Source organism: Daucus carota, chromosome 5 (genome assembly GCF_001625215.2).
Source record: "Daucus carota subsp. sativus chromosome 5, DH1 v3.0, whole genome shotgun sequence".
In the NCBI taxonomy this organism is placed as follows: domain Eukaryota; kingdom Viridiplantae; phylum Streptophyta; class Magnoliopsida; order Apiales; family Apiaceae; genus Daucus; species Daucus carota.
Genome location: NC_030385.2, coordinates 26,952,507 through 26,962,608, shown reverse-complemented (window position 1 = coordinate 26,962,608; position 10,102 = coordinate 26,952,507). Strand labels below are relative to the sequence as shown.

The window sequence follows — 10,102 nt, the reverse complement described above, 5'->3', positions numbered from 1 at the left end:
ACAAACAACCAACCACTTCCTACATTCTCGCTAACAAGAATCTTGATCCACGCCGCGAACCTCATCTTTGTTAACCTACTAGTTTTCTCCGGTAACAGTTTTGCTTATTTTTCAGTAAACCAGCGTCGATCGCATGAACATCACAGAAAATGAATGGCCAGCCTTGTCTTCTTTTCTTTTTTTTTTCTTTTCCTCTGTTTTCTTTTCTGTAACAGCATAAACTGCATGAGGAGCGCACATCTGGCATGAGCAACTTCGGTGCAGAACTACAAAGAAGAGAGAACTCCCCTGGGTCTTAGAATATTGCTGCAGAAAGTGCTGTTTGAACACAAGTTGATTCAAACATCTGCGAATACTAAGTGATATTAATCCTCTGTTTTCTCTTTGCAGAGCAGGGCATGGAACCACCAGATTTCTGCCGGAGGAAAGGTCCTGTAGAAAGTCTGCACAATGATGCTAAAACCCCGTTTCTGCTTAACATGATGAGACGCCGCATCTCATTGAATCATCCTGAGTTCTAGCTAGCAGCATGTGTACCCTGAAATACTCAACACCAACTCATACCTTGAGGGAGAAAATTAAGATATATGTATATAATAGAATAAAATCAAACAAAGAAAGAAGAATAAGAAAAAGAAAAAAAAACTATATATATATATATATATATATATATATATATATATATATATATATATACTAACTAACCACACAATAAACTTTGGTTGCCTCCCAAGAAGCGCCATATTTATTGTCACGGCTTTGACTAATTACCTCCATTAAACCTCAAGAAGAGTGATGGATGAAACGTTACGGATAATGTTGCCACCCACATATGGTTTCAATCTTTGCCCATTGACCTTGAAAGTTCTCCCGGTGCTTATATCTTCCACTTCAACAGCACCATATGGTTCAACATGAATTACTCTAAAAGGCCCTGACCAACGTGATTTGAGCTTGCCCGGAAAGATTTTGAGCCTTGTATTAAATAATAGCACCATTTGACCTGCTTCAATTACCTTGGGTACAATTTTCTGGTCATGCCACTTTTTCATCTTTTCTTTGTAAATTCTGGAGCTTTCAAAAGCTTTCAGTCGGAATTCCTCAAGCTCATTCAATTCTAGGAGACGCCTCTCTCCAGCTGCAATGAAATTGAAATTAAGCTTCTTAATTGCCCAAAAAGCTTTGTGTTCCAATTCCACTGGCAAGTGACAAGATTTTCCATAAACCAACTGATAAGGAGATAGCCCAAGTGGCGTTTTGTAAGCGGTTCTGTAAGCCCAAAGACTGTCATCCAACTTCTTTGACTAATCTTTTCTTGTTGCATTCACCGTCTTCTCCAAAATTTGCTTGATTTCCCTATTATACACTTCAGCTTGCCCATTGGTTTGAGGATGATAAGCACATGCTACTTTATGGCGAACACCATACTTTAACAACAAAGTTGCAAACTGCTTATTACAGAAGTGTGTTCCCTCATCACTGATGATAGCTCTTGGAGTTTCAAATCGATTGAATATATTCTTCTTGAGAAATTCAAGTACCACAGATGCATCATTAGTAGGGGTTGCTATGGCCTCAACCCATTTGGAGACATAATCAACTGCCAATAGGATATATTGGTTCCGGAATGACATCACAAATGGTCCAATAAAATCAATACCCCAAACATCAAATAATTCAACCTCCAAAATATAATTTAAAGGCATTTCATTCCTCTTAGAAATATTTCCCGTACGTTGGCACCTATCACATCTTTTCACAAATTCATGAGCATCTTTAAAAAGAGAAGGCCAGTAAAAACCTGATTGTAAGACCTTTGCTGCAGTTCTGTCGCCTTGAAAATGACCACCATATGGAGAATTGTGGCAATGATTCAAGATGCTTTATATCTCATCATCGGGAGTACATCTTCTTAATACATTATCTGGCCCGAGCTTGACAAGATAAGGCTCATCCCATCTGAAGGATTTAACCTGGTGCAAAAACTTTTTCTTTTGTTGATAATTAAGCTCAGCCGGAATAACATTGCTCACCAAATAGTTAACAAAATCTGCAAACCAAGGTAGACCCTTACTGGTGATAGCCATAAGTTTTTCATCAGGAAAGGAATCATTGATGCTTTGAGAATTATCAGAATCCTCATTATTTTCCAACCTAGACAAGTGATCAGCAACTTGATTTTCAGAACCTTTTCGATCTTTGATCTCCAAGTCAAATTCTTGCAAGAGTAAAACCCACCGAATCAAACGAGGCTTTGCATCCTTCTTCTCAATTAGATATTTGATGGCGGAATGGTCTGTATATACAATCACCTTAGTACCCACAAGATATGATCTGAACTTCTCAAAAGCATACACTACCGCAAGTAATTCTTTCTCTGTTGTTGTGTAGTTAAGTTGAGCACCAGAAAGAGTCTTGCTAGCATAGTATATGTAATGAAAGATTTTGTTGCTCCGTTGCCCCAAAACTGCTCCAAGTGCATAATCACTAGCATCACACATCAACTCGAACGGCAGACTCCAATCCGGAGCAATGATAATTGGTGCGGAAACTAATTTCTTTTTCAATTCTTCATAAGCTGCAACACAAGCATCGTCAAAGAGAAATTTCGTGTCTTTCTCCAAAAGATTACACAATGGCTTTGAAATTTTTGAAAAGTCTTTGATGAATCGCCTATAAAAACCTGCATGGCCAAGAAAACTTCTAACACCTTTAACAGAACTTGGTGGAGGAAGCTTCCTAATCGTTTCCAACTTTGCTTTATCAACCTCTAAACCTTTGCTTGACACTTTATGACCAAGAACAATGCCTTCTTGAACCATAAAATGACATTTCTCCCAATTGAGTACCAAGTTAGTTTCTTCACAACGTTGCAATACTCACGCCAAATTCATTAAACATGCATCAAAAGAATCCCCAAGTACAGAAAAGTCATCCATAAAGACTTCCACTCCTTGCTCTATCATATCCGAAAATATAGCCATCATACACCTCTGAAAAGTAGATGGAGCATTACACAAGTCAAATGATACCTTTCTAAAAGCAAAAGTGCCAAATGGGCATGTAAAAGTTGTCTTCTCTTGATCCTCTGGTGCAATAGCAATTTGATGATACCCAGAATACCCATCCAAGAAACAATAAAATTCCTTGCCTGCTAATCTATCAAGCATTTGATCAATGAAAGGCAAGGGAAAATGATCTTTTCTTGTTGCTTTGTTCAACTTTCTGTAGTCCATACACACCCTCCATCCTCTGACTGTTCTTGTTGGAATAAGTTCATTCTTTTCATTAGCCACAACTGTGATTCCACCCCTTTTTTGGCACACATTGTATAGGAATCACCCAAGAACTATCAGAAATAGGGTATATGATTCCTGCATCTAGCCACTTGATGATCTCTTTTTTTACTACCTCCTTCATAACAGGATTCAGCCTCCTTTGATGCTCAATGCTAGGCTTGTGGTCATCCTCCATTGAAATTTTATGCATACAAAATGAAGGGCTTATACCTCTAATGTCAGCAATTTTCCATCCAATGGCTCTTTTGTAGTCCTTCAAGACTCGAAGTAATTTTTCTTCGTGTTCAGCTGACAAAGCAGAAGATATAATCACTGGTAGAGTTGACTTCTCTCCTAGAAATGCATATTTGAGATATGTTGGTAGTTGCTTGAGCTCCAATTCAGGAGGTTCTTCAATGGAAGGTTTAGAAGCTTTAGACTTTTCCGGCATCTCAAAAGACTCAAATTGTTGAAAAGGCCTTCGATATGTAGGCAATGCATTTAGTTCCTTCACACATTCAGCAATTTCTTCATTGCTTTCATCACCCGCTTCTTGCAAAGACAATTCTAAAGGATCGATGGAATGTTGCTCCAACATTAAGGGTAAATCATCACCACCTGTGAAAGTACTCACAGAAAAACAACTCTCCTCATCATTAGGAAATTTCATTGCTGAGAAAACATTGAATGTTACCTATTCATCCTGCACTCTCATAGTCAACTCCCCCTTCTGAACATCAATAAGAGTTCTCCCTGTAGCTAAAAATGGCCTACCAAGAAGTAAGGGAATGTCAGCATCTTCTTCCATATCAAGAACAATGAAATCCGCGGGAAAAATGAATTTATCAACTTTGACAAGAACATCTTCAACTACACCCCTTGGATATGCCAAAGATCTATCTGCCAACTGTAACCGCACTGATGTAGGCTTTACTTCACCAACACCCAACTTCACAAAAATTGACAAAGGCATCAAATTCACACTTGCCCCCAAATCACACAAAGCTTTTCCAAAATATTGATTTCTAATAGTGCATGGAATAGTAAAGCTTCCAGGATCTTTGAGTTTTGGTGGTAGCTTTTTCTGCAAAATAGTGCTCCACTCCTCAGTTAAGGCCACAGTTTCAAATTCTTCCAATCTCCTTTTCCGTGACAGAATATCTTTCATGAACTTGACATAGCTTGGCATTTGCTCCAAAGCTTCAGCAAAAGGAATGTTGATTGATAATTTCTTGAAGACATCCATAAATTTTTGAAATTGCTTATCTTGCTTCTGCTTCTGCAAACGTTGAGGAAATGGAGGTGGAGGATATGCATGCTTCTTTGGCGTTGATGCATCAGCCTTAGGATTTGAGAGCACACTAGATTCTTCATTCAAAACTTTTTCAGGATCTCCACCATCATCAACTTTCTTTGTGTTTCCTTCAATTTTTTCCCACTCCTCAAAGTAATTGCCTTGCAATGCTCTCTTTTGTCATTTTTGGGATTTGGCTCCGTGTTGCTAGGCAAAGAACCCGAATGTCGGTTGTTGATAGCACTAGCCACATCATGATAGATCAATGGACATTGTTGAGTCGGATGGCCTTCCCCACACATATCACAAAAGACATGAATATTCAGAACTTGATGAGCCGACTGAACTGGCTGTTGTCTATCCACTGATAAAGACTCAAGTTTTTTGTTCAAAGCTTCAAATTGAGACACCACTTGTGCTGAAAAAGATGTCAATGGATCAACTTCATGTACACCTGCTACCTTCTTTGAACTTGAACGGTCATAGGCTCTACAATTATTTAAAGTAATATCCTCCAATATCTCAAAAGCATCCTCGGGATATTGGTTTGTCAAGGAACCTCTAGCTGCTCCATCAACTTGAGTAGCACATTGTATTGTCAACCCATTATAGAATGTACGGATCTTCTGTTGATCAGATAACCCATGATGTGGGCACTTTTGCAAAAGGTCCTTGAATCTTTCATAAGCTTCATACAAAGACTCCATATCAAACTGCTGAAAATTCTGAATTTCCTTTATCAAGCGCTCGGTCTTTGCAGGAAAAGTACTTGTTTAAGAATTTCTCAACAAGCTGATTCCAAGTAGTAATAGAATTATTTGGCAAAGAATCTAGCCATTCTCTAGCCCTTCCATCAAGTGAGCGACTAAACAATCTCAATCTAATAGTCTCCTCGGGAACACCATTAACCTTGAAATTATCAACAATCTCAAGAAAATTCCTCAAATGAGCATTAGGATCTTCAGCAGAAAGGCCATTAAATTTGTTGTCTCTAATAGCTTGCATTGTTGCTGAATCAACATGAAAATTATTTGCTGCAATAGCTGGCCTTGCAATACTAGAATGAATGCCATCGAAAGAAGGCATAATATAATCCTTCACCCGCAAACGCCTGGGAGGAACATTTGCATTATCACCCGTCGTGGATGATCGATCCCTAGATTCTTTAGCTTTTCTTCTGTTTGCTTTTGCAGTTTTCTCAATCTCCAAGTCAAGTGGAATAAGTGAAGATGAGCGCAGTCTACGCATACACTGTAGAACTCCTACAAAATTTCAACAAAAGAACAATAAATAACTTGATCTTAAAATACTTAACAATGTAATGATATTAACAAATAAATACTTAAAATCAGTCCCCGGCAGCGGCGCCAAAAACTTGTTAGCGATTTTACAACTTATACGCAAGTGCACGTATCGTTACAAGTAGTATATTTATTCGTTCCCACAGAGACTAAAAATAAGTTGTTAAGTACCATACACCATTGTTCTCCTAATTCAAGTTAAAGTACACATTGGCTTAAAAAGTTAAAATAATTAACACTAGAGAACTAACTAACACAACTTCAATGACAAGATTAACAAGATAGACCTAAAACTTCATCTTTTGATATCAACAAGTATCTCATCATACATCAATTCTCATGGTCTAATCTAATTACTAATCTAAGGCTAACAAGTATTCACAAGGACCTTCCGAATCTCAAATGACCCTAATTCATGAATTAACCCCCATATCCCTATGTAGAATTTAAACTCATAAATAGCATTAAACATCACCTTAATCGACTACCCAAGGTTTTTAGGTACATTCCTGTCCCAACCACAAATTAATATAAAGTTTTAATCTTAGGCTATGTTGATTGAGTCCAAACTTAAGATTTCTCTGCCAAGTCCTCTTAAGTTACTAGTTCAATCTCAAAGGTGATCAATCCTTGAGAAGCAATACACACAAATCAACATAAGCAATCAATATGACCACAAGAATAGAGAAATGAAGAAACAACTTATATATAATCAAAAGAATCCATTAAAGGCCTATAAGAGAAATTAGTTCAACATCACACTACTAAGAACTAAACACAAGTATAAAGACATCAAATCCATGTTACCATTAAGAAAGGTAAAGAAGAGAAGAAAAACTCTATATTTGTCTCTTCCAATTGCTTCCTTCCTCCTTGCTCTCTTGAGTGCAACTTCTTCCTGTATGTCTCTCCCTGTGTCTATTGTCTAATTTTTGTAACTTCTCTCCTGTAATGTTTTTGTGTCTCTTGGCCCATGTAACTCCCAAGCCCATTACAAAACAAAACAACAACTGGTCTATTTTAAACCTATACTATATTTTGAATAAAATAAATACTACAAATAAGTTTCTCAAATAGAATAGGAGTTCAAAGTAGAAAATTCGGACTTTCTGCTTCTGGCCATATTCTGGGCTGATTGGAATGTCAATAAATTCTGAAACCTTACTTGAATTAAAGGTCTTCTCGCAAGCTTTCCAACGGCTGTTTACGGGCCCAAAACAGACTTACAGAACTCCGGTTATGATCAAAACAATGAACACAACACAATTAATCCCAAAATCCGAATTTTGCTAGAAATCACTTCAAATAATGCACTTTTTGCTCCATTCCTTCTATAATGAGAATTCTTTATTTTCTACAAGAAAACATGAAAATATATATTAAATAAAATCCAATTTCATGCAAAAGTAATTAAAATATGAGGAAAAAGTGTGATTATAAATATCACACATCACCCAAACCAAAACAACATCCCAGTACGGGACGCCCTTCCAAAGGGCGACCCATGCTTGCATGCATGGCCATATGGGTCGCCCTATACACGGGCGACCCTGGCCTATTTTTTTTTTAAAAAAATCATTAATCGGATAATTCTTATACATTATTTGTGATATTATATTTTATATTATTATATTATGTAATGATATAATATAATATTATAGATTGTAATATTTAAATATTTAAGCTCATATTGAAGTATAACTTAAAAGGGTAATTAATATTTAATTATATATATATTTCAATGACCAAACGGCGATAATCACCCCCAACTACCGTTAAAGTTACGAGCTGGATACACCGCTAAAGATTTCATTAAAATGAGAATTCTAAGTCCTTAGTGTTCTCAATCCTTGGTGATGTCCACAATATAGTCGGAACCATATTCTTCATCATCATCTTCATTGTCCTCAGCATCAACGTCTCCCCAAATTGCCCAATAATCAGCTTCATCACGTGCATCAAGTTTAGCCTGTAATGCATCGCATTCTTGCTTAATTCCAACCATGTATCGATTGTAGCGAGCATTAGAAAATGGGATACCCAACCGACGAAGTCTGTCATTAAAAAGTTTATCAACTTCAGGATAACGTCTCCCCTCGTCCTCAACCTCCTGCTCTGTCGGCACCCAATCTTTGCCATTTCGGGCTCTCCTAGTAGAGAACTTGCGTTGCAAATAGTACGCATGATCCCACTTGATCTTCAATGTCTGTGTTGGTTTGCTTTTAGGAGCTACTACAGGTCGTTGGTTGTTTTGGTTGCTGCGCAACCCTCCCAACAATAGCTCCGGTTGTTGTCTTCTCTGTTGTTGCTGTTCCAGGCATTTTTCGTAGCCGGGGGACATTGGCCTTTTACCCTTTTCCATCTTGGTGCAGTTGAAGTGATGAATGAAATATTGTTTTCGATGTATTTTCGTAGTTCAAATGTGGAAACTGAGTTCAATGTATGTGTAGTAGGCAGACTGGAGGACCTATTTATAAGACAGCTCGCCAAGGAATTATTGTTAGGCAAAAATTCAAATCCGACTGTATTCTGAAGTATCTTTTCATTAAATGCATGCTTTGATTTCTTTAAATGCATGCTTTCTATTTGCATGCGTATTTTGATGGAAGACATGGTTCACATGTGTACAGTAATAAGCCTGACATATTTCGCATGATAGCCTAACTCCAACCTCTACCATGTTCGAATTTGTATTGTAATGCATTTTATTTATTAGCTACTACAAAATTTGAAGTGTTGTGTTGTACTGTATCTTTAAAAGTTTGAAATGACAACTCTCTGCTGCAGTGTTGTTTTCTTTGCAGTCTTCTTTTTGCAGTGTTGTCTCTATTTTGTTTAAAGTGGTGAGAAGACAACTCATATTTACAGTTTTGAAATGGCAAGGGAAATTGTATACAGGCCTTTACTGCTAAAATGACTAGATCATGCACTGAAGCACGATAGATAAATGTACAACAATTAAATCCGTGACATTAACTTGAAAATATGTCATTACAAGTGCTTGAAACCAAATTGCGACAAATTTAACAACACAACATTTAAATCACGAGAAAAGCCACAAACAATGCGATCATTAAACAAACTAATCCTACTACAGAAGTCAATGCCTTATGCATCTTCCTGCTTCTCTCCAGGATAATTGCATTCTCGAGTTCTTGCACCCTTGTCTCATAAGCGTGAAAAGTGTCCTGCAGATGTAGACGCTCATTATTCAATCGAGTAATTATAGCATCGTCCTTGTTAGGCCGAATAAACTCACTATATAGGATAATATAGTGAACACAGTCAAAGACAAAACACAAGTATAAGAGAATAAATCAACTAATCTCTTATTCACAATTCACAGTAGCTTACAAATAATCTCTTAGTGATTTATATTTTATCACTAAGAGCTGCTAGGTTACACGAATGATATTCAATTGTTAACTCCTCTAGAGTAAACCCTAAGCTGTGTTTATATACACAGTTACATGATATCTACTGATTGATTTATAATTATCTGCTTCCTAAAATAATCTAATCAGTAGCTATCCTTCTGCTGTCCTGATCTGCACAATCTCTCTTGATCTTTATCTTCCTTACTTAGTCAGATATGCTCCTAAAAATCAGCCGCCTGCAAACTCTGATCACTGCTTAAACTCTGATCCAGCTGGCAGTCGTTAAACTCTGATTTCCAGCTAAACTCTGATATTTGCTTCTGCACACTAAACAAGTTAGATACCTGTGACATCATCAAATATGTAACAATCTCCCCCAACTTGTGCATTAGACAGAATGAACAAGTTCTATATATTTACTGATGATGTCAAAAACAATCAAGGACAAATGCATAACATAAATAATTCACAGACTATTTACAACTTATAGAACCAGCAGAACTATCTATCAAATCAACCTATATCCATAGCTTTCTCTGATAAACTGGTTGATCAGATTTTCTTCCTTCAGCTTCAAAGTCTGGATCATCTGGGCTTTGACATTTCTGAGTTCTTCAGTTTCATCCCCAGTCTGATAGATAGCTGCTCTCAAAGCATTCACTTTGCTTCTCTTCATTGCTTCTCCAAGCTGAATAACTCTAGGCCTGTCTGCTTCATTGTTATAACCCAAGATTCTGGTGTTTGCAATAGTCTCCATCACAGAGCTATTCTTTTCTATGCTAATTTCAGAACCATCATCTTGAGCTATTTGTGGAATATATTCCTCATCAGACTTTACTCCATAGAATCTTC

General features: G+C 37.1%; 2 protein-coding genes and 1 non-coding gene across 3 annotated transcripts; 1 reads left to right on the top strand and 2 right to left on the bottom strand.

The window, feature by feature from the left end:
* Nucleotides 1–776: 776 nt before the first annotated feature.
* LOC108221506 (uncharacterized) lies at nucleotides 777–1,706 on the bottom strand. Its single transcript, XM_064093950.1, has 2 exons — nucleotides 1,329–1,706; nucleotides 777–1,229 (listed from the first exon to the last, which is right to left on the bottom strand). The coding sequence occupies exons 1-2, from the start codon at nucleotides 1,704–1,706 to the stop codon at nucleotides 777–779; spliced, it is 831 nt and encodes a 276-aa protein (XP_063950020.1).
* Nucleotides 1,707–3,972: 2,266 nt separating this feature from the next.
* LOC108221505 (uncharacterized) lies at nucleotides 3,973–5,279 on the bottom strand. The gene is made up of 2 exons (XM_017395379.2): nucleotides 4,793–5,279; nucleotides 3,973–4,700 (listed from the first exon to the last, which is right to left on the bottom strand). Exons 1-2 carry the CDS (start codon nucleotides 5,277–5,279, stop codon nucleotides 3,973–3,975), a joined length of 1,215 nt encoding a protein of 404 aa, XP_017250868.2.
* LOC135146858 (small nucleolar RNA R71) lies at nucleotides 5,212–5,318 on the top strand. The gene has a single exon (XR_010283953.1). It is a non-coding gene; the product is annotated as a small nucleolar RNA R71 (small nucleolar RNA).
* The last annotated feature ends 4,784 nt before the right edge of the window (nucleotides 5,319–10,102 follow it).